Consider the following 20,985-nt stretch of genomic DNA (forward strand, 5'->3'; position numbering starts at 1 on the left):
GTATCTTTCTCAACTTCAGAATCCAATTCATCAGAAATTTCAAATTTGGTGCCAAAACCATCTCAATATTTCATCTCTGGTTTTTGGTTCCTACTCGGTTAGGGAATTAGGCCAAAGTAGTCTAGCGGATGGGAATATCAAGTGAAGTATCAAGGTTTGAATTGACATTAGTGGGGTCCCAACAACCCTAGATTTGCAGAAGGCCTAACAGAGAGGAATTTTGGAAATATTCGGTCACCGGTGTGTGCATCTTAAAAACTTGAAAAGGAACTCCATTGTTAAAAGAGTCAAGATACAATGGTTCAAAGAGGGTGATTGAAACACCTGTTTCTTTCACCTCTCCACTGTTATAAGGTCAGATGGTTAATTCTCTTGCTAAAATAGAATATGTTCCTTGCTATAATAGAATATATTCTTTTAAATTATTAGTAAGTTTGCACATACTTTACACGTGATAATTCTAAATGATGATAATGATAATAATAATGTATTCAAAAATTTTTATAAATATGTATTTTTTATTTATTTTCTTTTTATTATTAATCGGATGCAAATTGCAAAATCCGAATCTGATTATATAAACATCTCATTCAAATATATGATGATAATTGACAGGCCTACTTACTTGGCTAGATTTTTTTTTGTATTTTTTTAATCTTTTTTATGTATCTTTTTTTTGTTCATTTATCAAAGAAATATAAAATTTAAATAAAGGAAATTGAATAAGGTAAAAAGTAGTAATTCAATTTATAATTTAAACTTCATAATTAAATAGGGACTAAATTCAAAAGTGAGTATTTTAGTCAAAAGAAAGTTCTATAATCTTACTCATATTTTTAATGGTAGTGTAAATATAAAATTATAGTTGTGTTCAATTTTTTCTATATATAAATGTATATATATATATTTTTTTCTAATATGTCACACTTGCTTCTTGTTTAATATGATAATTATATGATATTATACATTTGCCTAAATGTTCTTTTGCAAAATTTATGTATTTTTTATTTTATTAATTTTTATTATTTATTTATGGCATTAAATGTTAATGCATTTGACCCAAAAGTTGAACTATTGATTTTTGCCAAACAATAAAATAATTTCGTTTTTTGTCATTTCTAAATTATGTATTTAATTTTCATTATCAATAAAAACAACTCTTATTTATTGCACTTATTTTTTTAATTTGTTTAATAAAAATACCATAAATGTGTCTAATTTGTTCTACATTTTTATAATTTTCTATATTTATTTCTATTTTAAAATTTTTATTACCTAATTATGACTTCATTGGTTGATCAATTTGTTTCGGATGGTTGAATTAATTTCTTAGTCACCACTTTGATAAAGAATGATTTTGTTTTTGAGTCAGTGTTAAAATATACGGGTTTATATTGTTAAAAATATCAACATAGATCTAATTAGTAGCATTTATTAGTGAAAAATAACTTAAATATAGGATTTAATAAGAGAAATGTGAATTAATACCTTGAGTTATAAGACTTAATGAGAGGGGATTAAATGAGGTGGAAAGTAATAATTTAAGTTATATTTTCAACCCTTTCTCAAACAATGAAACATAGGGTAATTTTAGTCCAAAAAACTTTCGCTTTGCATCCACACTTTTATATAGTATAGATTTTGAGAAATTGTTTTCCATCTCTTGCTCAAACCTTGGTAATGGTATTACTAACTTAATTGTCCCTGTTATTTATGAGGAAATGAATAACGACCTCTGTGCACCTTTATCAGCAGATGAAATTTGCTTAGCAATCTTCTCCATTGACGGTCTCAAAGCATTGGGACCAGATAACTTCTCAACAATTTTCTTCCAAACTTTTTGGGAGACCATTAGTCCCGATTTAATTGCTACCATTCAGAATTGGTTCTCCAGTGCGATAGTTCCAACTTCAACTAATCTTATAGGGATCACCCTTATCCCTAGGTGCAAGGGCCCAACCGAGGTGGGCCAGTATTGCCCGATTAGTCTTACTAATGTCTCCTACTGGATTCTAAGTGTATGATCCTTAGGCTCCAAAGTTTGCTCCTCCACTTGGTGGATCAATCTCAATGTGCCTTTGTTAAAAATAGGTTTATCTCTAACAACATTAGAATAGCCCATTAAGCCTTCCATCCCTTAAACGGCCGAACGAAAGGGGGAATCTATTACATGGCCATTAAATTAGACCTCAACAAGGCATATGACCATCTTGAATGGTCTTTCATTTTAAATGTGCTTGAGCATATGGGGTTAAATGTGCACAGGAGGAAATTAATTCTGAGTTGTTTGAGCTTAGTCATGTACACCTTCAACATCAATGAGACTCAATAGGGTAGAATTCAACCTACAAGGAGATCCATTAGGGAGACCTTCTATCCCTTTATATCTTCATCTTCACTACTCATGCACTTTCAATGACTATCAAGAAGGCCATCTTAGAAGGAAGACTCCAATATATGAATCTCAAGCATAACGGCCCTGATGTCTCCCACCTATATATTTTATGCGGATGACTGCCTTTTATTCTTTAAGGAGGACATTCAAAATGTTGAGTACCTCAAGAAGATCGTAGCTAACTATGTAGAAGCATTAGGATAGTTGATAAAATATCAAAATTCATAGGTCACCTTCAACAAGAATACCCCTTGTAAAATTTGAAGGATTATCTCCAGAATTCTCGAGATTAAAGAGGGGCTGGGATCACCCAAATATCTAGGGCTGCCAAGAAGCTTTGGAAGAAATAAATCCACAATGTTAGCTGATATAGCAGAGAGAATTGATTCCAAACTACATGGTTGGAAACGGGCATTGCTGAATCATGCAGGTGGAGAAGTTTTAATCAAAGCAACTGCGATCCCTACTCCAATATATTTTATGAGTCATTTCAAAATTCTAGACAGACTTTGCACTACAATTAATGGAAAACTTGTTGGCTTTTATTGGGGGCATAAAAATATCAATAGAAAAAAAAATAATCAAGTTGGATAAGCTAGCGTCATCTCTGTTCAAACAAGAGTCAAGGAGGACTGGGATAATGGGATTTTAGGATCTAAAGAGTTTCAACTTGGTCCTCCTCGCAAAGGCTAGATAGCAACTTCTCAAGGATCCTAGTTCTCACTGGGGGTCTGTTCACAAAGGAGTTTATTTTCTAAGAGTCCCTTTGCTCACATCTCCTCTAGGTCGGCGTCCCTCCTGATCATGGAGAAGTATCTGCCATGGACTTTTGTTACTTAAGAGGGGTCTTATTTGGTGCATAGGAGACAATAACTCAGTTCATATTTGGGAGGATAATTGGATCCCAGGCTTACTGGACTACAAGTCTTTCACCCCCAAGCTTGCGGCTTATGATGTTCATTTGGTCAAGGAGCTAATCCTGGATAACCCAAAACGTTGGAACATTCATCTTTTGTGCACTATTTTTTCAGCCCTCGAGGTTTTGGCTATTTTCAAAATTCCCCTTAGTTTGAATGATATGGAGGATAAGTTGATTTGGAAGTTGACCAAGGATGACAGATATTCAGTGAAATCGAGGTATCACCTTGCAAGGTATATTTCCACTAACACCCTTCCTAGTAGCTCCCACCATTCCGGTAGCACCTCTCACGTTTCACGCAAAGTGTGGAGTAAATTATGGAAGCTTAAAGTCCTATCCAAGTTAAAGAACCTCATCTGGCAAGCCATTGCCATTGTAGTTAACCAGTTGTTGTTCTAGAGAAAAGTTATTTCATCTCCACTCTGCCCTCATTGTGAGGACTCTACTGAAGATGTTATGCACATATTATGTAAATGCCAGTTTTCTAGGGCTGTGTGGATGGCCAGTTGATTGACCATTCGATCGGGTGACGTTTCTCAAGAGTCTTTTGCAGAGTGGGTGGAGTCCATTGTTCAGCCTTCCTGTTCGGAGTTCTCTTACGGAGGAGTGGTTCCAGACCTTCGTAAAAACATGCTAGGGAATTCAGAGAGCTCATAACTTATTGGTGTTCCAGAGATGAAGAATTTCTCCTACACAAGTGATAGAGTTAGGCTCCTCCCTCTAGTCGGAGTTGCATGGGTTAGCTTCTTTAAAACCCCGCCAGTCATCTTCAATCAGAATTTGACCCATCTTGGCTCCCCCCCCCCCAAAAGACTGGATCAAAATAAATTTAGGTGCTAATTTTGTGGCAAGAACATGCAGTGCTTCGGTGACCTGTGTTAATAGAGATTCCTTAAGTCGAATAATAAGAGGGAGCACCTTGTCCCTTCTATGCAATTCAGTTGAAGAGGCGGAAAGCCAAGCACTAAGACCAGCCTATATTGAGGTAGATCGAAGAGGGTTCTAGAAAGTTTGTTAGACAAGATGTAGATCAATTATAACAGAAAGCAATTGGTTGTCTAACGTGGCAAGAATCACATGGTTAAATTAACAAGCTAGCCATTTGTATCTATATAAACACATTTGAACCTTCAAATGAAGACACCTTTCTCTTGCATTTAATACCATTTTTACATGGTTTGGCTTTAAACCGCTTCCCCATGTTTTTGTTTCTTTCTTTCCACAGGTAGCAATCTGCAACAACCACCGCTAACGATGTCATAAACTTCTTCAACAAGAGGAACATCAATGGTTATCTCTGATGAATTGGATCCAAGGTCATTGTATTTTCTGCATCCCTTGGACAATCTAGGAGCTTTCTCTATTTCTTCTCCACTTAGGAGACAAATTCTTCACTTGGCAGAGAGCAATGAAAAATGCCCTCCAAACCATGAACAAATACAAGTTTGTTGATGGTTCAATTCCCCAACCACCAAACTCATCGTCAAATGAAGAATCTTGGATAAACTGCTATAGCATGGTGGTTTCCCTATCTCATTAACTCCATATCAAAGGATCTACAACAGAGCATTGCTTTCATTGAATCAACATATGAGATCTGGCAAAAACTAAAAGAAAGATTCTCAGATCGCAACATCCCTCGCATCTACCAGTTGAGGCATGATAGCCATGTTGCAACAGGGAGATCTTCCTGTTGTTGCTCACTTTATGAAGTTGAAAGTCCTATGGGACGAATTGAATCTCTCGATCTCTGCTTCAGACAGTGAATCCGGTGGAGCTATAAAGATTCTTATGGAAGAATGTAAAACAAAGAGACTCCACTAGTTCCTTATGGGTCTCAACGATTCTTTCAACATGATCCGATCAAGCATCCTCGGATCCAATCTACCACCTAGCCTAAGTAGAGATTATGCACTCATCATTTAGGAAATGTCACCAACAGACCATGGCTCTCTAGACACCACCGACTTTAGAAGCCACAGTAATGCAAATTTCCACAAAAAAAAACACCTCTTGGCAAATTGGAGCATCAATAAACTGAAGTAAATACTTCTGTGGTCATTGCCAAGAGCCTGGTCACACAAAAGAATGGTGCTATGAATTGATCAGGTATCCAAGAAATTGGGACAAAAATCATCGTTTGAAATCTAACAAACCAAAGGCTGATCATTGTAACTCATGTGCAAATTCTTGCGTCACTGATCCTTCAATAGTAAGCCCCACTATTTCTCCCATTGCTGGTTTCAGTTTGCAACAGTACAACTAGCTTCTATCTATTCTTAGTCGTGAATCTTTGGATGCCTCTATCAATCTTTCCGATAAGATTGTTCAGATCACATTGTTTGTTCTTAGTCTTCATTTACTTCTCATTCTCATTTCTCACCTGCAAGAATAGTTTATTTGCCAAATGGCAATCATATCTCTGTTTCCTGCCAAGGCATTATCCCATTGACAGAATGTGTTTTCATTACTCATGCACTCTTTGTTCTTAAATTTCACTGTAATTTGCTCTCTATAAGCAAACTAACACAACAACTTTATTGTGTTGTGCAATTTTTTCCCACTTGTCGTATCTTTCAAGACCTAACCTCGAAGAAGTTGATTGGTGTGGTAAGCTTCAAGGAGGCCTCTTTTACTTCATTTCCCCCACCGCAACATTAGACCCTTCCACCGTGATACATTCCGCCAATACTTTGTCAAATTACGTTCTATGGCATCAACGAATTGGTCATGTTGCTCATGACCGTATTGCTCAAATTCCTAGTCTTTGTAGCTAGTTCTGAATGTTGTTGTGATGCTTGTCATCTAGAAAAAATTCCACGACTTCCCTTTCCTCGTAGTTGCATTCACACTTCCTCTCCTTTTGAATTGATACACTGTGACATTTAGGGGGGGGGGGCTATAGAACCCCATTGTTTTCTAGCGCTCATTGTTTTTTAATAGTAGTAAATGACTTTACAAGATGTACATGGATTTTTCTATCACTAAATAAATCACAAGCAACTCAGTTCCCTATTGGTTTCTGGAATATGGTTGCAAAACAATTCCATCGTGATGTTTAACAGGTCTGGACAGGCAATGGGTTTGAATTATTATCTCACCCATTACAATTTTTTTTCTTACAACTAGGTATTATCCATCAGTGATCTTGCATAGACACGCCACAACTAAACGGCGTGGCTAAATGCAAGCACTGCCATCTCTTGGAAGTAGCTCAATCTCTCCAATTCCAAGCCCATTTACCTATCAAATTTTGGGGTGAATGTTTACTTAGAACAGATTTTCTCATCAGTCTTACACCCTCACCACTGCTATCTAACATGTCACCCTTTGAAGTGTTACATGGTCATGCTCCCTCATATGACACTTTATGAGTATTTGGTCATCTTTGTTATGTGCAACTTCGCCCTCAACTACTTAAAAAATTTGCTGCAAGAGCAATTCACTACATATTTGTCGGATATTCCCAAACACAGAAGGATATTGTGTTTATGACCTGGCTGAAAAGAAAATTCTTATCTCATAAGATGTCTTCTATGAGGATGTATTCCCATTTCAATCCCCAATTGAGCTCCTTGGTAATGAACATATAATTGTGCCATTACCTGTGGTTGATGGCGGACTGCAATCCAACTCACCTTCTTGGCTTCACCAGTGCCATTCCTCACCCATGCCCACTAATGAACTTGAATATGAGTAGCCCGTAACTCAACGTAAATTACCAACACTTGAACTAGCTTCACCTCCCACCTCTAAGCCTGAACCACCAAGGCCCATTTGGACTTGACCACCCACTCATTTGGCTAACTTCATTTATGAAATTCCCGGTTCCCACCATGCTCTTCTCATCTCCTCATCTGCCCACTCCGAACCACAATTTTATACTCAAGCTGCCAAAGACCCAAAATGGAAGCAGGCTATGAAAGATGAACTTGATGCTCTTGAGTGCAATCATACTTGGACACTTGTTGATCTTCCATTGGGAAAACAAGCAATTGGATGTAAGTGGATATATTGTATTAAGTTTAAAGATGATGGTTCCATTGAGCGTTTTAAGGCACACCTTGTCGCAAAAGGTCACACCCAAGCCAAGGGCCTTGATTATTACAATAGCTTTGCATCTGTAGCAAAACTAGTAATGTCAAATGTCTATAAGACATTGCCACAATCAAAGGGTGGGAATTGCATAAGCTTGACGTCAACAATGCTTTCTTTCATGGTGGTCTTCATGAAGAAGTATATATGACTCCTCATCTAGGTTATCGTTCTCCTCATGATCATAGAGTGTGTAGTCTCAACAAATCCCTTTATGGGTTGAAGCATGCTTCATGCCGGTGGTTTGCCAAGTTCACTCAAGCATTACTTGACTATGGATTTCATCAGTCTATAGCTAACTACTCCCTCTTTATTTTTGATAAATTTGGGTCATACATTGCAGTGTTGGTTTATGTAGATGATTTGATCATCACAAGAAATTACCCAAGTTATATCTCTTCTTTGAAGTCTTACATCAATACATGTTTTCAAACAAATGATTTGGGCCCGTTACAATTTTTCTTAGGCATTGAAGCAACCCGGACTCATGAGGGCATTTTTCTTGGCCAACAGAAATATATTCAAGACATCATCATTGAATCAAGAATGACAAATTGTAAACCATCGAACACTCCCATGGAACAGTAAAACCACTTCAATGATGAATCAAGTCCACTTCTACTGGGATCCAATACAATACAGACGACTAGTCGGTTTCCTAGTTTATCTTCAAGTGACACGGCCATAACTTTCCTTTTGCAGTTCATGTTCTCAGTCAACATCTACAACCACCATGACAAGAGCATCTCACTGCAGATCTATGAGTGGTCCGTTATCTCAAAGCCACACCCTCTCATGGGTCACTACTTTCCTCAACCAATGACCTTACCCTTCATGGTTTCTCTAACTTGGATTGGGCAAGTTGTCCCGTTACTCGACACTCCACCATTGGGTACATCACTTGGGCAACTCACCACTCTCCTATAAGACCAAGAAGCAACACACAGTTTCTCACTCTTCTGTTGAAGAAAAATACCGTGCCATGGCGTTACAACATCAGAATTACTGTGGCTCAAACACGTATTACCTGATCTCACTATATCTCTCTACTCCAATGCCCCTTCATTGTGACAACAAAGCAGCCATCTATATTGCTACAAATCTGGTCTTCCGCGAACGCACCAAGCATATAGACATCGCTTGTCAATTTGTTCGTGAACATATTTAGCGCGATGAAATCCAGACTTCCCATCTTCCTAGTCAAGATAAATCAGCTGATCTTCTCACAAAAGCTCTTGGTGCTGATCGTTTTCACTACTTAGTGTCCAAGTTGGGCACTGTTGAATCCCCTGCCTAACTTGAGGGGGAGGGGGTGCTAGACAAGAAGTAGGTTGGTTATAACAAAAAACAGTTGGTTGTGCAACGTGACAAGAATCACATGGTTAAATTAATGAGCTAGCCATTTGTATCCATATATACACATTTGAACCTTCAAATGAAGGAGTCGGGATTTCCTGCACTTGGTTATGTGTGCGCTGTAGTGCACTTCCAATTACATTGAAACACGTCAGACTTTGCATGATATCCCAGGTCACATGTGCGAGTCATTTAACGGGACCGTTTGCAATTGCTATCTTTGTCCTTCTCCCCTCTTGGGGCCATCTGGCATGACATTTCCTTGTTAGTGAAGACTGACTTCCTGTTTTCTTACACCAATCAAAACTGTAATTCCTTGGCTGATTTCCTGTTTTTTCAGTAATGCAATCACTTCTTGAGTACCAAAAAAAACATATTTGGACAATGAATGATAAAATATATATATATATAGACAATGATAAATATGAATGCATATATCTTTGAAACATGAACCGATGAAAAATAAATGTGCCATAGTTAGACTCTTCCACCAATTTGTTCCATTATTGGATCGAGTCTGTTGAACCCAGATCACTGAAACTGGAAAGCGAACAAAGTGATATCCCTCTTCTCATCTCTCATTTGCAGCAGAAATCCTTTCAAATCCTACTACGCAATGATTCTTTGGCAGATTAGTTGGAACCCGGATTTCCTGCACTTGGTATGGTGTGGAACGTGGTACACTTCCAATGAGATTCAGCCACGTCCCACTCCACATGTATTCCCAATTCACATGTGTAGATGTGGCTAACGGTAAGGTTAAGGGTGTTAGTCTCCAATTTCCTTTTTTTGACATCTTAAAACTAAGAAAAAGGTGGGGAAAAATGGGAAAGTTGACTGCCCAGTCGAAATAGGAAAGAGGCTAAAAAAAAAAAGAAAAAGAAAACTTAAGCTTTTTTAAATTCATACACCATTAACAACCAATTTTTAGAAAAGTGAAAAGTGTTTCTTCTTTGGGCGGCACTGAGAGAAGAGATTTGCTAAGAACGGTGGAGAGTGGTTCTTTGGGCAGCACTAACAAGAAATTTGCAGTTGTTTGAACAGCACACAGTGACGAATCATAGGTAACTTACTTCCCACCAAAATTGTGACATCTCACTCCTTTTTATAGATTGATTCTGTATACATCTCTACTTTAATCCCATCGAACCACTGCTATTAAGTCTGAATTATTTTAACCACACTAAATCTATGTTACTGTGATAAATAGTTTAGAGAGTTGAAATTTCAGCCCATATTCTTAACCATTTGATGGGACATGTTTAAAATCAATTTTGTATTAAATAGTTACAACTTTATGGCTACCATCATTTGGAAGTCTTTTTACAAAAAACAAATAAAAAAAAACCTCAACCCAGGAATAGAGATTTGTCAATGGCAACGTTTTAAAAAATGACCTGGAAACGGAATCGGCCACTGGTTTTTGGGTCGGCAGTTCGAACGAATGGCCCATTTTGATAAATAAAATAAAAAAATAATTAAAACTAAAGAATGGTCAAAATCGTTGAAGGGGTCGATGAGTCGACTGTTCAACCGCTTGAGTCAACGGGTTGTTGACTTTTTCAATAATTTTTAACAAAAAAAATGGGTTTGGGGTAAAACGGAACCATTTGCCTGGACGGTTCCCAGACCAAACAGTCCGGCTGTCGGGGTCACAGCGGTTTGAAAACCTTGGTCAATAGTAACTATGTTAAAACATCCAATGCTCTTAAACTATGTATTGAAAAAGCATGTTTTGTAACGATCATTTAATGGATGGTAAAATGGGTCATAACCATTGTTTTCAAAACCAGACCGGACCGGAAAAAACCAAGAACCGGTTAGGTGACCGGTTCCAGTTTTCCCCAAAACCAGATTTTCCATAAAAACCATTGATTTTGATCAGCAAACCGCTGACCCGGGCAGTTAACCGTTCAAACGGTTTTGACCGGTTTTCATTTTTTTTTTATTTTTTTGTCAAAACGGGCCGAGCATTCAACCCGGTAACTAGACCCCTAACCGGTTCGGTCTCCAAGTCGGTTTTAAAAACCATGCATATAACAGTTCACTCAAGCAGATTAAGTTTTAAAAACCATGCATGGTAACCACTCTCCACTCCACCGTTCTTAGCAAATCTCTTCTCTCAATGCCGTTGAAAGAAGAAACATTTTTCACTTTTCTAAAAATTGGTTGTTAATGGCGTCTGGATTTGAAAAAGCTTTAGTTTCCTTTTTTTTATTTAGCCTTTTTCCTATTTCGACTGGACAGTCAACTTTCCTATTTTTTTCTTTACCTTTTTCTTATTTTTAAGATATCAAAACAAGGAAATTGGAGACCAACACCCCTAACCTTACCGTTAGAACACATCTGCACATGCGAGTTGAGAATGCATGTGGAGTGAGACGTGGCTGAATCTCATTGGAAGTGTACCGCGTCCCACACCATACCAACTGCAGAAAATCCGGGTTCGATTACTTGGTTTTACCTACTCAAAAAATAAAGCGGTTTGATCTGTGAGAGATTTTGGTCGGTGACAAGTTGCTAGAAAAGAGGATTTTGCAATTTCTGTTTGTTTACTTTTGGGATTTTAGGTAACGTAGACATTTCATCAAATATGCATGCGTTTAACGTGCTTTACAACTATGTAAAGATTGTTCAAATCCACACTAACGACTCGGATTCAACCATACCACACTTGACTACACTATTGTACCAAAAACACATTATGACCTCATACAGAAGGAGATATTTTCTGGGTAGGTGTGAATACGTTCTCGTGGGTAGAAGATCCAAGTTCACCAAACACCCCTTTCAAATTTAAGAAGGCACAATGTAAATGATGGTCGTGTTTGGTATCGTTACCATTTCAGGTTGAAACCTTGAGTAGTGTGGGTGATGCAAGTTTCAACGGGTAGAGGAAAAATCTGTTTGGTTAATACTTAATGTTTATAATCTCAACAGTAATGCTGATTAGGCATTTATAGTAAATACGTGTTTTGTATGTCCTGTTTCATGTTGAAGTATTTAAAGTAAATTTTTTAATTCTATGTAACACCAATCACACTTCCAATTACTGTTATGCCAATCTAATGGATAAGAATTTTTCAAATTTGGGATTTCATCAGATTTTATTTTTATCCAATGTACGGGGGTGCTATGTCTGAAAATGTGTGGTCAAGAGCTTCAGGCTGCTTTGAGAAGTAGATGATGGAGTTTATACAATGAAGAAGACTGAGGTTATATAAATTTATATCTTTGCTCAAAGTGTTGTGTGATACGTGATGCACCGTATCAATTCATCACCGTGCCACATCGGATGACAGGTATGTGCCATATCAGCTAAAACATTGTGAGATGCAATGACTGTGGGGGAAACCTCAATTTGACGTTTTCTTTAATGCAATGACTTGTTGCTATTTTCAGACAAAACGTTTTTTTTTTGTTACTGTTTTGAGTTAAAACAGTCTCAACCAAATAAAAAATTCCCATTGTATTTTAAAATGTCAAGGTGGCACTGATGTGGCAGGGTTTCAGCTGGAAACGACAATGGTATCAAACAAACCCGATATTAGAGGAAGTGATCCGTCAACTATTGAATGAGATAGAAGGAACATTGAAAGACCCAGTGAAAAATTATGATCCTTGTTATCATCGTCATTTAATTTATCATCATCATCATCATCATAAGCCTTATTCCAACATGTGTTTGGTTACATACAACTTGTTTGGTCATTTCATTATGTTTTGTGTAAGGGTGCAAGTCGGGTTGGCCTGATTTAACAATTTATACTGTTTTGGGCTCAGGCTTTGGGTTGGGCCCAATGAAATTTTGACAAAATCCCAACTCTAACCCGAAAAAGTTGCACCCCTAGTTTTGTGACATATCCATAGTTAAAAACTTAAAATTAGGAGGGATTAAATCATTTCTTACCATTTGATGCATGCCCTTTTTGTCTACCCATAGCCCATCTATCCCCTTCAGCTTGCAATAGATCACTTCTTATGAGTGCATTGAAAAGCTATGACCATCAAGAGAAATAGCATGAATGTCCATGTTTGATGCAAATTTCAAATACTTTTCAACATGGTTTTCAAACCGTTATTGACTCAGACAGTCAAACTGTTCATCCCAAAAACCAATCAGGCAACTGATTCCGTTTTACCCATGAGCTGCTCTTTTTGCCAAAAACTGCTGATCCGAAATCCAGTGGCCAAAAGGGTTCTAGTTCTGGGTCGGAGTTTAGAACATTGACAAGACATTCACCGGTAGCAATGATCAAGATGAACAATAGATATCAAGAGATAGGCATTGCTTAGAATACGTTTAAGTACCAATTTTGGGAAATCATGGTAATTGAAGGTGGTAGCCACTCTAGTTCTGTACAAAGAAAGCACAACGGAAAATCTAGGAGAGAAGGTGGTATGGTATATTGGGTTTTCCATTAGCATATATGACCAGGGAAGCAGTAGTTGCGGGTTGCCCACTCTAGTTCTGTACAAACTCTCGAGGCCTATATATAAGGTAAACTCATATATTGGCACACACTATTTTGCTCTGATTCCCCCTGTCGAGCTCTGACCTGTCAATGACAGAGAGCAGGGATCCAGTGAATTCCACCATCATCAAAAACGAATCAGAATCTGAACTTCATTTGCACTTCTATACTTTCACATCAGTGTAAATGAAATTATAACCGCAAACAAATGAGGCCAGACAAGTAGAGTAGGGATGGCAATTTTACCTATAAAACCGGGTACCCCGATCCGTCCTAGGTGGATTTTCCCCGGTCATACATAGGGATGGATCGGGTTCGGAGAATTTTTATTTTGCCCTGCACCGGGGACGGGGCTGGGATGGGGTCTGCATTTAAATCCCCAAACCCGCCCCAACCCCGTTTGTAAATTACAGATATACCGCTATATATATATAAAGGTATTACATAGGTATTGCAGTATTAGGTTAGGAGTCTCGAATACAACACTGTTGCGAGTTGCCGCCTGTTTCCCTATTCCCTACTATTCCGTCTTCTTCAACCTTCGCACATACAGACTCAGAGAGTCACTAAACTGAGTCTTCCTTCAACCTTCGCACAACCATCGACTGCCGGGTGCCGCTGCCGCTGCCGCCGACCGCCGCGGTTCTCACTTTCTCTCATTCTCTGTTTCTCAGTTTGGCACTGACAGTTTTTCTCTCATTCTCTGTTTCTTCCTTTCTTGCTCTCCGTTCGTCCGTCGACCACCGGGCGCCACCGCTGCCGTAGCAGCAGACTTCACTGTGTTTCCCAGTCTTCCTTCGTTCTTCGATCTTCATTGTACATGAACTGGAATTACTTTTACTTGGAGTTTGCTTTTTTGCTTTGCTTAGAACACGTGAATGTCGATGCTCTTCAAGGTTGCTTATTGGTTGTTTCATGGTTGAGCCAACTTCTTCGCCAGTTTGTTTGTAATCGTGTAAATTTCCTTATATTTTGAATCTTTGATACATATATTATATATATTCCTTTCCTCTTTTGTTCACACCCTAGAGCCCGTCCATTCAAGAATAGAATTAGACCGTCAGAGTAGGAAGATTGCGGGGCGGGTATACGTCGGGGATTCCCCATCCCCGATGGGGCCGGGGATGGGTGTTGAATTTTTACCCCGATACCGGGGGCGGAGCGAGGACGGGTGCGGGGATTTTAACCACGGGGCGAAAATGGGGAGGGGTGCCCCGCCCCATTTCCATCCCTAAAGTGGAGTAGCGGGTCTCTTAACGAGTGTATGCTTGTAGCTAACAATTTTCAGTTGGTTAGGTTTACTGGTTGGCGGTTGCACCCAACATATGTATGTTGTAATGTGCAATAATAAGGTCACATAGGGGAATGGAGTTTGACTTCTGAGCAATTGTTCTGGATAGGGTGCAAATCGGGTTGGCCCAATTTAGCATTTTATACAGCTCTGGGCTTAAGCCTTTAGACTAGGTCCATTCAAAATTTGACAAAAGCCCAATTTGAGTCCATCCAACGGCTCAAGTTGCACCTCTTAGGACCATCTCCCTCCAAACTCTCTTTTTAACCATTTATATTTGTGAAGAAAGCATGTTAGAATGAACCCGAATCTCCTGCAAAACAAAAACTCTGCGTACATGACATCCAACCACACATTGGGAAAATCTCCTGTATATGTATGTTAAATTCACGGGGAAATGTTTCCAATGTGCAACTGGATTACCAAATCACTGTTGGAATGATCAATTATACAGTTCAAATGAAGGTAAGGATAGAGGTATCTATTTCTACCAAATCACTGTACATATTTCGTTCTACATGCAAACAAATACACCCTAAGAGGGCGATAACTTCAACAGTGACATTCAGTGAATTAAAATTTGTGATTCAATGTACATATTTCGTTCTATAATTATTGTTATAGAAACAAATGACCAACAAAATCAACGAGCACTTTCATTTTTATTTTTCCATTGTAGTAATAACTCAATTCAAAAGGAACTCAACACAACAAGCGCAATCTTGGTCAGTATTCAGGAGAAAAGGCTTTAAGAAGAAAGAAGCCAAGCAATAAATTTCAGAGTCCAGACCAGACGGTTGAACTATCAACTATTGATCCAGTGACCCACGGTTAATTTTGCAGTACATTTAGTATGTGGATGTTGAGAACTGAAAAGGATTTGAATTTCATTTCCGCTCAAATTCAATAGAAATGACTAGGCCATGAATTCAGTGTTTCTCTAAATTCCACGACCTGAGAAAGTTGCCAAGTAATGGCCAAAAAATGGGTAACTATTAAATCCAGATCCGCTAATACGATTTCCACTCTAATCCAAATGCAACCTTAAGAACTATACTAGCAAAATAGCATGTAATTTGAGGAACGTTTCAAGGAGAGAAACCTTTAGGCTGTGTGCGATTTTACTTTAGATCAAATAAGACAGAACCAAAGAGTTGAAAAGTTGTCAAGAAATTTCACAAAACTTGCTAAAAAATTCTCTCAACTTTTTTTTCTGTTTCTTTGATGTTTTCATTTCACACAGGCATTCCTCAAACAGATAATGTCTATTTTCCACTGCAATTCATATTCGGCTTGAGAGAGAGAGAGAAGGATGACAAGTGACGAACCATCAACCGTGCAAAAAATGATCAGATTTGATTGCAATAGGAGCTAGCTGATAGACATTGGTCAAACTGATACATTTTCAGATGGATCCATTTGACTTGACACGAAAGACCTGACCATCTATCTAGGCTGTCGCCCAAAAGTTGTGCACAAATATCAACAAACGTTGAGCTTAATCAATGGCTTTGCAGACCATCCCATATAAGCCAACATGCATATTTGCTGTACAAAACTTGAAGATGGAAACAGGGCAAAGCCTCTGATCAAAAGTCTGGACGAGCTCTCTACAATATGAGAAGTAACTCGCAAGCCTACAAAACCATGTCCGAACACTGTCATCTTGCCATCACACACCTCAAGAGAGTTCAAACTATAAATTTAAACTCAGGCGTCCATGTTTCAGTCCACAAGAAACGAGAATCATTGCAGTCGGATGGCGACGTTACCCAGGACTGGACAAGTATGCCTCAAGTTCAGAACATTTCTTATGTACAAACAATGAAAAAGATGTAGAGGAAATATACATGCAAAAAAGACAAATTGCAGACTGATTTGACCAGCCGGCATCTCCATTGCACTTTTGACTTTGTCCAGCAACACACCAACAACGCCACCATCATCTTCCCAATGAATATTTTATTACATCCTCAAGCCCACAATCGATGTTTATACACTTCACTGCTCAAGCAAAAGGAACAAATAGCATTAGTGAGGCCTAAACATCACAAGCAAGATCTACATATGTCCACTGATCTGGGTAGAGATACCTCTTCTATCTCCTTAATCAGCAAGCAAAACAAAAATCTCCATGGGCATGATCGAGAAAACATGATTAAGGTCCACTAGATATAACCCCAAATTGGATCATCCACTCAACAAGGCCAATACATCCAATAGAGAGGCCACATGTTGAACAAATGAAATCAATCTCATGAATGAAATTATTTTTTACACTCCCTGTAACTTGTTAGTGATACATTCAGTCCCAACAGATTGGCAGCATTTGACCGTATCATGAATTTGGGGCTCCAACAGTCTAGCCATGCGCAAGGTGGTCCACCCACGACATTATTCCACACAAAACCTTCTCATTATTAGTACATTCTCAACAACCTAGAACACCATTTGATGGACAGACACCTACTTTGTGTACTTAGTTCCACCTGTCATTGTCTCACTGCATGCATACCAATCCACCTAGAGCTTTTCTATTTTTAATCAGTCCTCTAAAACTAGTCATTGGCACACCACATAATTAGCATCACTAGTTCAGTTTACCTTCCTACAATCTCATCAAAGCGGCACCGAATTATTGGACAGTATAAAGCAAATAAGCACCTTGACCAATCATGGATGCCTAATGTTACCAGTATAGATCTTTCTCGTAGTTCTGATTGAAAGTTTAATGCATACCAGCAAGCAATGCATAAACTATCAGAAGTTGAAAATTAAGTTCAACAAAGTAAATGTCCAGTTCCATGGGAAGGTAATTTGACACACCTGTTTGTCATTCACAAGCAATCTTGGTGTCAAAGCTGCTAAGGCAAATAGCAAATGCCTGGAATGCAGAAATTGGATATTGGTAATCCATGGTAAACAAGTCCTTCCCCACTTTTCCAAATTGGAGGAGGACTTTCTCATGCTCTTGTCCTGCTGATCCATTCTCTGGAGCAGCCACAAGTTGAAAATTCTTCACAGAAGCAACTGTTACGCGGCCGCGGAAATTCAGACACCAACACTGGAGCTGCTCATGCCACCTAGGCGCCTTATTCTTTAACACCAAGGATCCCTCCTTCGGGTTAGTTAAAGGTCCTGAATGGAAAGTCTCTGTGCGAGTTGATTTTGATCTGAAAAATGGAAGGGATGGGAAGGAATCCACGTTGCTAAGTGGGAACTCAGTCTGTGTAGGAGCCACACCTCCTGGTTCAATTGCTGAGGCTGGGATAGCATCCATTACAACCTGCATTCTCCTTGGACCCCTGGTGGTTCATTAATACATGCATTAGTGTGGCTGTTCTATGATAAAGGCATGCAAACAGAAAATTGACACTAATAACTCCAATGAAGCTCAAATACTGCAAGTTATTAGCCAGTTTCCAGGCTTCAAAAGAAAATAAAATTTACAATGAAAATAATGACAGTCCCTTTTCCTGAAAACCTACAAGTACGTGCATAAACTTGCATCTTACCGGGAACCCAAAACATTCAACTCATATGAAATGTGTGCTACTGGGTAGTTTCCAGCAGGGATTCTTGGAGAGACCTGTTTCAAACCCACTAGCCGAGTGGAGCGACTTTTAGTAACTGTAACCCCAGCATGAGGAGGTTGTGCATCATATATTGTAAATTTGGTTCCCAAAAAGTTGGACCTATTCAGAGAAACAAGAGAGTGAACTTGAGCTCACATGAAAACTAAGGAGCATTTGAAGTCAAATATTACAGCTAGAGCACACCTCAACTTCCCAATGTAGGTACTACTCCCCTTAGACATATCATCAGCATTTAGAGAGATGATGTAATCTGTGCATGTTGGGCGTCGACACTTGCGTGCAGCAAGAAGAAACTTGCCGTTATCAGTTAATGCTGCAAGGTTCATAGAAAAACACAACCAAGTTGAGTGATTACCACTCAAGAAGGAAATAAGGCAAAACAGAACCATAATTCTCTCAAATGTTCTCCAAAACAAGAAGATTTAATTCTTTTATTAACCTGGCTAACCATAAGTATACAATATTTCTATTTTGATATATAAACTTCAGAAAACAACTTAACACGCACCAACTTCAGAAAACAACTTAACGCACAAATAAAGCAAAGATCAGAAATGCTCACCTTGAGTAAGGCCAAGGTAGAGATGATATGTCTGCGTGGTCCGATTCCTCTTTATAAAACATTGGAAGAGGGAGTCTCTTGGGCCAGGCTGTAAAAAAGGAAAACCAATTAAGGATATTTTGTGAAAGTGTGCAGAAAATTTGCAAAAGAGCCACACAATGCTCAGAAAATGCAGAAGAAAAATATATCGTGAACAAAAATTTTCTAGTAAAAAATATTTGTAGAACTGTTATACCCTTAAAATAGTTATTCTAAGACAAAGTACATTAAATTGTCAGTACAACCAGGATTTCAACACTAACAATGAAATTAAAGCCGTCTATGACAAGAGTAGCCTAGTTCGACGGAGATGAATGACCCCTTCAGATTCATAAGGATGGAAACTAGCTTATCTGAAAAAAAAAAAAAAAGAGTTCATATGCATCTTCATCCTGGCAACTGAGCATACATAACTCAGGGGAAGACATCAAGTAAGTCATGAAGTAAACTCAATCTTCCGGGCCTCAATGGAACTAAAGCCAACAATAGATGATAAAAGGAAAAGACCATAACAGCCTTCCATTGGAGTGTTTACATATCAGGACGGGTTACTCAATAGAACTCCACAAATGGCTCAAGAAGGGGTAGCCCATCCCCCTGAAGTTCCTGTCTAAAGGAATTTCTGTGCCTCTTAATACTATGTCCTCTATAAATAGACAGAATAACAATATCAAGCTTTAAGAAAACACTAGGATTTCTTTGATCAGTAGAAAACAATAGAATGCCTTTCGGATTTTAACCAGCCAGATTAAGTTCCTCAGACAAGCTAAACCTGAAAGGCTCACAACATAGCTATAATGGCGACGAGATAAACCAAAACACGAAAATTCCCAAAATGCAAGAAAACCGAAGTCTTAACAACAACAAAAAAGAATAGTATGATCCGTAAATAAGGATCAAAGCGTCAAACCTGCTTCAGTGAGATGGGAAATGTCAACTTGCCGGAAAGTTCAGGGGTCTTCACGATCTCCTTCGTCATTTCCCTCCAACTCCTGCAAACCCCAGCACAAGCAACCACGTGCCTCCGAGGAGGCCAGGCACCTTCTGATTCTTCTATTCTCATCAATACGTCCCTCAGTAGCTCTTGCGGCATGTTAGCCCAACAACTCTGCTTCAGAGCGTCGACAGGAACCGAAATATCCTGAACCACTCGATGTGACCTCGATCTCAACCCATAGCCCCGCTTCATTTCAAAACCCTTCCTAGAAATGTTACCGATTTCCCCCTTCATGTCCTGAATAATACTCTTGAGAGACATCACTTCTTCTCACTTCTCTGAAAGTCAAATGACAAAAACCAAATATCGGCAGAGCTCCAAATCCTTATCAACTCTAAGCCCTTTCAAGAACCTGAGCATTATCTGATAAAACAGAACCCCTTTCCGAGCTTGTAACGAGAACTTGAATACAAATAGAAACCAAGAAGCACGTATCTCCGAAGATTATGAACTTCAAAAGCCCCAAAAGCTACCTTCAATGAAAATAACAGATTGGCGCCATAAATTCATCTCTAAAATGGCAAAAACACACACATTATTCCCAGATCAGCCGATTTAAACACTAGTAAGCAAATATGTACAGAAAAAGAAACCGATAACGCGGGCTCAATCGCATAAATCTTGTCCCCCAAAGATCACCAGAATGCCTCTTAGCTCCATTCCTTCAAATCTTCAACCTTGGAGGGGACGCGACAGATTTGAGCGTCATTACACAGATCCCGTTCCTTCAAAGCCTCAAAAGGAATCTGGCCATGTGTTCCTCAGCTCAAAAGCACAAACCTCCATTAAAACTGCAGATTCTCCTCCAAATAATACAACAGAAATAGCGACCACGAATATATATGGACCTCTTCGTTGAAAATTCTCCGTTACAGTCCAAATTCTTTCTGTTCACGGATAGGTAATAGGTTACAGACAACGGAGAAGATATGAGAGAGAGAGAGAGAGAGAGAGAGAGAGGGTTTTCGTCTGCAAATCGACCAGTCCGTCCCTTTTTGGATGGGCCGCGACGGATGTCAGTCATCGAAATGCAAAGGATGTATTAATAATTGATTACCAATTTTAATAATAATTTCAGAAACTGATGCGTGGGCCGTCTCTCTGGCGTGGACTCATCGACCGTTCACGGCCCTGCTCCTGTGTCCACGGGCCATGGGCCCACTAAGACTGTAAGCCAGCCAGCCAATGGCCCATCGGCCCAGTGCCAAACCCACTCTTTACATGATTGCCCTTGTTTTACAACAAAAACATCAGGAATGC

General features: G+C 38.9%; 1 protein-coding gene across 3 annotated transcripts; it reads right to left on the minus strand.

The window, feature by feature from the left end:
• Positions 1-15,715: 15,715 nt before the first annotated feature.
• LOC104585847 (tubby-like F-box protein 3) lies at positions 15,716-20,744 on the minus strand. Of its 3 annotated transcripts, none has more exons than XR_733364.3 (7): positions 19,639-20,744; positions 18,690-18,777; positions 18,311-18,440; positions 18,047-18,226; positions 17,358-17,836; positions 16,382-16,535; positions 15,716-16,168 (listed from the first exon to the last, which is right to left on the minus strand). XR_733364.3 is itself a non-coding variant. In XM_010242857.3 (6 exons), exons 1-5 carry the CDS (start codon positions 19,984-19,986, stop codon positions 17,365-17,367), a joined length of 1,218 nt encoding a protein of 405 aa, XP_010241159.1. In that variant the 5' UTR covers positions 19,987-20,744; the 3' UTR covers positions 15,716-16,535; positions 17,358-17,364. The 3 variants fall into 3 exon arrangements, 1 of the variants encoding a protein (XP_010241159.1); XR_016085644.1 differs by having other exon boundaries at positions 15,869-16,309; XM_010242857.3 differs by having other exon boundaries at positions 15,716-16,535.
• Between the last annotated feature and the right edge of the window lie 241 nt (positions 20,745-20,985).

Source organism: Nelumbo nucifera, chromosome 4 (assembly GCF_055504915.1).
Source record: "Nelumbo nucifera cultivar China Antique chromosome 4, China Antique-T2T, whole genome shotgun sequence".
In the NCBI taxonomy this organism is placed as follows: Eukaryota; Viridiplantae; Streptophyta; class Magnoliopsida; order Proteales; family Nelumbonaceae; genus Nelumbo; species Nelumbo nucifera.

Coding starts and splice junctions, on each gene's coding strand:
- LOC104585847 (XM_010242857.3), bottom strand. CDS start 19,986: ATGTCTCTCAAGAGTATTATTCAGGACATGAAGGGGGAAATCGGTAAC. Junction 18,778..19,638: donor TTCCCATCTCACTGAAGCAG/GTTTGACGCTTT, acceptor CCTTTTTTACAG/CCTGGCCCAAGAGACTCCCT. Junction 17,837..18,046: donor TTGAATGTTTTGGGTTCCCG/GTAAGATGCAAG, acceptor ATGAACCACCAG/GGGTCCAAGGAGAATGCAGG.